The sequence below is a fragment of the Augochlora pura genome, chromosome 8, assembly GCF_028453695.1.
Source record: "Augochlora pura isolate Apur16 chromosome 8, APUR_v2.2.1, whole genome shotgun sequence".
NCBI classification, from domain to species: Eukaryota; Metazoa; Arthropoda; class Insecta; order Hymenoptera; family Halictidae; genus Augochlora; species Augochlora pura.
This window is the reverse complement of record NC_135779.1, coordinates 456,346-463,134: the sequence shown is the minus strand read 5'-3', so window position 1 is coordinate 463,134 and position 6,789 is coordinate 456,346. Positions and strand designations below refer to the sequence as shown.

At 32.1% G+C, this 6,789-nt stretch overlaps 2 protein-coding genes across 4 annotated transcripts; one reads left to right on the top strand and one right to left on the bottom strand.

The window, feature by feature from the left end:
* Positions 1-38: 38 nt before the first annotated feature.
* Positions 39-2,780, bottom strand: LOC144474573 (small ubiquitin-related modifier). Its single transcript, XM_078189579.1, has 5 exons — positions 2,666-2,780; positions 2,477-2,545; positions 2,315-2,392; positions 1,900-1,971; positions 39-1,772 (listed from the first exon to the last, which is right to left on the bottom strand). The coding sequence occupies exons 1-5, from the start codon at positions 2,678-2,680 to the stop codon at positions 1,710-1,712; spliced, it is 297 nt and encodes a 98-aa protein (XP_078045705.1). The 5' UTR covers positions 2,681-2,780; the 3' UTR covers positions 39-1,709.
* Positions 2,781-3,920: 1,140 nt separating this feature from the next.
* Positions 3,921-6,784, top strand: Ints10 (integrator complex subunit 10). Of its 3 annotated transcripts, XR_013494677.1 has the most exons (10): positions 3,921-4,048; positions 4,182-4,418; positions 4,500-4,567; positions 4,656-4,899; positions 4,978-5,485; positions 5,559-5,875; positions 5,955-6,119; positions 6,197-6,280; positions 6,378-6,455; positions 6,526-6,558. XR_013494677.1 is itself a non-coding variant. In XM_078188346.1 (9 exons), the coding sequence occupies exons 2-9, from the start codon at positions 4,263-4,265 to the stop codon at positions 6,690-6,692; spliced, it is 1,884 nt and encodes a 627-aa protein (XP_078044472.1). In that variant the 5' UTR covers positions 3,921-4,048; positions 4,182-4,262; the 3' UTR covers positions 6,693-6,784. The 3 variants fall into 3 exon arrangements, 2 of the variants coding, with proteins under 2 accessions (XP_078044472.1, XP_078044473.1); XM_078188346.1 differs by having other exon boundaries at positions 6,197-6,455; positions 6,526-6,784; XM_078188347.1 differs by lacking the exons at positions 3,921-4,048; positions 4,182-4,418 and having other exon boundaries at positions 4,539-4,567; positions 4,673-4,899; positions 6,197-6,455; positions 6,526-6,784.
* Positions 6,785-6,789: the final 5 nt, after the last annotated feature.

Here is a 6,789-nt window from a genome sequence, read left to right as displayed (position 1 = left end):
CCGGCGTTTCTTAAGCATATGAAATAACTAGAGAAAAATGAAGGATTATTTTTATTTTTTTTTGTTGTAGATAATTATTACAGGTATTTTATACTATTGCCAGATGTAAACATGATTGCGAGACGTGAAATTTAATGATTATTACAATGCTGTTTATATCAAAATCATTATCTGCTGTTCATATGGAATTCAAAATTTCTTCACGTGAATGTATTCTTATCACCCACGATAATTTGCACTTTTATGAGGGAATACTATTAAAGTTATTGTTATACCTTACTTACAATTTCTAACTATAAACATGTTTACCACTTACAGTGGTTCTAGAAAGTTTGTGTACACCATTTTTTCTATTCTTTGAGATAGTATCGTTATAGTAATAATCTTCAGAACTCTCCTTTAAATAAAGAACAAAAAATACGCGTGTAATACTTATAATTATTTATATAATTTAGTAATCTACATACTACGTGCATAGTCCAAAACAATAGATAATGAAACCTGCAATCGAATTTAATAGGAATTATTAATCTGATTATACCTCTTTATAATATCGTTTTATAAAATAGAAAAGTTCGATCATGGTATAGAGAAACTTTTTGGAACCACAGTAAATTAATGTAATTGTGAAAAGAAATTCGTGTTGTTCGAAGAATAAGACTGCTTAATAGTAAAAAACGAAATTCCGAACAACTTTTACACATTAGTAATAGAAACAAAATCTACATTACTTATTTGTACAAGAATAAATTTTATTATAATTTGTAAAAATTAATTATGTCCTGTTAAATCATTGAGTAAGTATTTTGTAATGAGGATGCCCATAGAAATGTCAGAGTACTTAAAAAAAAAATTAAGCTCCTAAATTTTAGTACAGATCCACAAATCTTTAGTTCAGCTTCTGCAACTCAAAGTCCAATTCTCGGATTATAGGAATCTATTAATATCAATGCAATAAAAGCTGTCCATTACAATAGAACATAAAACAGGATACGATTGTTTAATATCAACGATTTTGTAGGCAGCATCCACATTACTTACATCGAATTTACTACTCCATGATTATCATAAGAAAAAGGAAAACAACAAATTTTTTCTTTGTAATGCACTCAAAATATAAAAGTTTAAAACAACACATTACTTTAGCAATCATATGAAAAAGACAAAGGAAAAAATATTACACTTCTTTTTTTATTATAGATGCATCTTAAACGCAACAATTTTTTAAAATCCTGTTCGAATTATATAAATATTTACTGTGATTTAATAATGAAACTAAGATTTTATTTTTTGAACCTTTATAATCTAAATCTAGTAAATTCAGAAATCTATGAAAAGTGAATACATTGCCAGATATTAGTAGAGAACAAAACTTATGACATTGAGGTGTAATTCTCTTTTTTTGTTGTTGTTTTGTCAGATATTAGTAGAGAACAAAACTTATGACATTGAGGCGTAATTCTCTTTTTTTGTTGTTTTGTTTTTAGTGAATGAATGTGTTATGTTGTATGAAACATGGCTGTTGATGGTCCTTAATCTTGCTTCATTACAGGAATGTAGAATAGCACATCAAAATGTTACGTAAAAAAAAAACCAAATTACATAATGCTTTTTAACATACATATACATACTGATAAACTTGTCCATTTCTTTATGATAGTCACTTTCACTTTAAGAGATATTAAAACTGAATAATAGGTTTAATTTCCTTAGTAGTGACCACCTGTTTGTTCTTGATACACCTCGATAACATCGTCATTTTCCATTTCCAACTGAAACGACAATAAAATATTGTTAAAATAAACGACCCTTTTATAAATAACATTGTTGCTTCGAGAATGTATCTTATTGCTACAATGTATATAGGTGAAATTTAAACATTCAGAACTTTGTATTTACCTGCTTTGGTGTCTCATCATCGTTAATCCTTTTACCATCAAAAAGAAACCTGAGCGATGTCATGGGAACACCCTGCATAAAATTTATTATCTTAAGTGAATGGTTATTCTATGCATAAAATACTAGTTTCGTATCTTATGAAACCATAGTACATATGATGAGCAATTTTAAAACATTCAAGACTCAGGTCATTGACATTACAATTTCACTAATCTATTTTAAAGATCAACAGCTAATGAATTTTTAAATTACTAATCATATAGTTTAAAGATAATTGAAACTGCCTCTATCAAAAATTCTTTGAAACTTTCAAGTAATTTGAAACAATGTATCTAGCAATAAAAACATTAATAAAATATACGGTAAAATTCGAAATAATTGAACGTCTATTTGAACAACAGAAAAAAAAACTAACCACTCGATCGCTATATGACTTCTTGAGTTTACCCATTTGAGTAGTCATCTTTACCCTAAAATGAATTTCATTGCTGTCCTAAAAAAAGTGAAACAATGAAGTCAGTAATGAGAATTATTGTAAGAGATGGCAAGCAAGAGGAATAAAACCGTCGTTTCTTACGTTTCCAACGACTTTAAGCTTGATGTATTCGGAATTCGCGTCGCCTGGGCCGGCTTCGGGTTTTTGTTCCTAATACGCAAGGTTAGACCGATTAGACTCAACGTATAAACGAACATTTCAATGTTACATTGTATTCATATAGTAAGATATTGTAACTAGCTGTTGGTTTATCGAAACTAAACAACTCACCTGATTATCGGACATGATAATTAATTAAATATAACAATTCTCGACCACGCGCCAGAACAGTAACCAAACACAAGCACGCAATATGGCGCCGCGCTTTTGTCAGTTTCACAGTCTTCTAAAAATAAAAATTTTTAACGTTTGCTTGATACGCTCGTTCGAAAACGCATCACATTTTGTCACCTTCCGTGTTTTGTTTTGATTTATGCTTTGCCCATAAATTATATGATATTGTCGTTTTTAACATAAATTATGTTTTTTAAACATAATTTCACATTCACTTTATGCATTAATTTCAATAAACTTTGCTTAATATATTTTAAAATAGAGTAGAAATTCATTCGAACGTAGTAGATATCACCATATGAACACATGTGTAGTTTTCAATTTCGAGTATTTATGCTATGTAAAAGGTTGATAGGGTATCGTTGGTTTATGAATTAAGATGTTACTATATTAAATTAATAAATACTATAGAAATATTATAATGTTCATTTCATATTCATGAAAAGCATTTCAAAACAACTTTACCTCGACCGTCAAATTCTCATGATTTATAGAAGACACATAGCACTAATCAAAGTACAATCCCCAAATAATATAAATTATCGAGTATACCAAAAATTACCTATTATTAGAGACGAAATATAAGAATATATCTGACGTCTTATAAATTTTTGTAGACTAAGATGACGGTAAAATGGTAGGGATGTACGTATCAACATAGAGAGTAAGAAAAGCGGGTAGGAGTAGGTCCCATTAGTGTATCCTTGTTGACTTGTGACTTATGACATTTTTGGAAAGAGAGAAGACCAGATATATCGCTATTTAGTAACACTGATAAGTTGAACAGAAAATAAATGAACTACTTCCGGCCCAAGAATAACTTACAAGCTTTTGGGGGCTCAAATTGAAACTGAGATTGCATACTTCACGACAGGTCTATTTTGTTTATAAGAAAGTTTGAAGTTAGATAAAATGAAAACATGATTCTTTCTGACATTGACTTGAAAAATATTCAACAGAATAATAATTCTAGTATTCTATCACTAAAGGCTCTACTATTTCTTTAGGTGGATTGCACTGTCGGTAACATTTGTTTATCAGTTTGAACACTTTGCCGCTACAAGGATTGGTGTTATAGCAGTATTGCGTCCGTGTAGCACTCAACATAGAGCCCGCTGCTTTCGTTCTGTCTCTCTCGATCATATTTGGTTCTCTTCCTAAATTCATTGCGCGAAGCTATAGACTTAAAATGGTGGGGATAAAAAGGTGCAATATGGTGAGGTGAAAATGGCTCAATGCGGTGATGCATCACTGTACATGGGATATTTGAAATCTTTTCATAACAAATGATTCTGTAGGGTTAAATGTTTGCCGGAAACGGTAAGTCAAATTATTTGTAATCCTTTTACCATTGACAACTATTACAGAGAATAATGTAACTATTCAACAATTGCTTATTAATAAAAATGAATATTTTGCAATATGTGCTTACTTCATAATTTCTTTGTTACAGATAGTCTCATGTGGTTCACTTAGCTGAATATTCTATTTATATGCATGTAAAGAGTACGAGGAAATCGAGATCTCTCAAAACATGTTGGAGAAAACATCATCTGCGGATAATAATCAATTATCAAAAGAGGATTATTTAATAATGCGTGCAAAAGACGCACTACCGGTTGACATTTACGCTGCCAAATCATGGTTAATTACAGCGAAATCTTTATTTCCTCATAGTGCAAAAGTCCAGGTTAGAAGAAAAATTAGTCTGTTAAGTCTGCAAACATTTTGTACGATTGAACAACTGAAAATTTAATATCTATTCTTTCAGTTTGAAGCATATCAGATAGAGAAGCTGTCGAAAAATGTGAAAGAAGCGGCTAAATGTTTTAGCGAAATGTAAGTGTTTGAACAATAAGTATTCATGTATAGCAATATAAAAGTAGTTATATATTTTTAAAAGAATTGTGTAAATCTGTATTCGCAGATTTCAGAATTTTCCAGATGACAGAGATATATGGAAGGAGATAGAAACAGTAACAGCTTGTCTTCGTTTAGAGCAATGTGATCCCGAGGCAGAATTTTTATGTCAGATGTTCCAACATGTACCTCAGGAACTTCAGCATAGATTACTTGTTATGACTGCTGATCATAGTGAAGATACAATGGAACATTGTAAACTATTGCTTTTGTTATTGCGCAGATTTCCACAAACAATAGCAACTCATGGAGTAAGTAGTTTCAATAACATCTTCGAAACTCTTATATTAGTAACCTTGTTTCTTAACTGTTTACTATTCTGTTCACAGCCACGTTTAGTAGAAACTCTACTCACTGCAGAGAAACATAGTCATCCAGGGCGTGCAGTAAATGGGTTCAGGAGACTATTAGCTTGTGATGCATTGCCCCTTCTTGGTACTGCACCCGTAGAACTGAACCCAAGGCTTTGCCTAAGGCTACTTTGTAAAGCGGTTGAATTTTATTTAGCATACATACAACAGCCACAAGATAACCAGATTCAAAATCCATGGGACAGACTGTTTCAAGTGGTAGAGTTAATTGGAAAAAAGCTGGGCTGGGAACTGGGCAATCTGTTTTCTATGCCCTGGAATAGAGATACATATTGCGAAAGATTACAGCAATATGCGGTTGCCCATTCAACAAGCTTGTGCGAGGAGCTGATAGTTAGACAATTATTAATGTGTACCGTGGTTGTATTATTAAGAATATTAAATGAACACAATTCACTTATTATCAATGACGAAACTATGTACTGTTTGGTGGAGGCATTCGGAGAATGTGTTCATTCACCTACTGGTGAGATTTTATACCAGTTACATTTCTAGTAGTTTATCTGGAGTTATTAGTTACGAATTTTATTAATAAATAGAACCAAAATTGAAAAAACGCAAGAGAGATGAAAATGGAGGAATCGCATTAACCAGCGACGGAGATTATAGCGGTAATGGTTTAGCATTGGCCGTGAAACTATGGGACTTACTACACAGTAGCGATTATCTACAAAGGGAAATGGTAAAATTAAATCAGCAACTTCGGTTAGACACATGGCTGAACTCGTTTCTAACAGATTTAGCTATGTACAAAGGGTTGCATCACGAAGTATTGGCAAGATTATCACAAGAAGCAGGTAGTTTATCTGCTAATCTTCGTTTAGCGAATACATGTTTTCTCTTAAAAGATTATAAGGTATTAATACATTTCCATATTTTTTCATCTTTTTCACATTCGTTCGCTAATATCCTTAAGTATGAAATATTTTTTCAAGGGAATGTTGGAATACATAGTTTTAGTAGTTAACGCGCTGCCTTCTGCGTCCGGTAAAGTGTCGCATAATTTAACAGTACCCTGTGCGAGACATTTGCATTATTTAACGATCGCACGTTTTCCTATAATTCAATATTGTTGCAGGCTGTTACTTTCAGCGATAAAGGTAATGGGAAATTGATCAATTAAAATGACCAATTTCTGTTGAATATTTCTTTCGAACTATGTATTTTTTTTCGATAGGAAAACTTCTCCTTGGGCGGAGGAGTTGGAGACTTGGCTATAGGACATGCGTTGGTCTTAATGCAAATCGACTGGCCACAAGAGGCTAGTACTTTAACTACAATTACAGAACGAATTATCAATCGTGGCTCCTTTGCTTATCCGCTATTTCAAGCTTATATCATTTGCGTTGATATTCTAGAAGAATTGACGTACTTGTGGACCGAACACGGTGGCGGTGTATCATTGGATATCGCAACTGCATCCGGAATAGTACAAAGTATACTTCATAGAATCTATTCGTCGCATTTATCGCTTACTTTGATTACATTTCGGTTGAAATATTACAGATCGGCGCATTGCTACTCGCGGAGCTGATAAAGGAGTACGCGAAGAAGTGAAGCAGGCGATGAGGCGACAAGCAGCTCGTGATGGAATTGACCCTTTAGACGAACTGTTACAAAAGTTTATTCTTAACGAAAAAGCAGCCATTCTACACAGTCTGATCATTCCATAATTTCCCTATTTTCAAGAACAAATTTATATATATATATATAATTTTTATATATATATAATTTGAGCAAAATTATATAACTTTTTATTTCAAAATATAC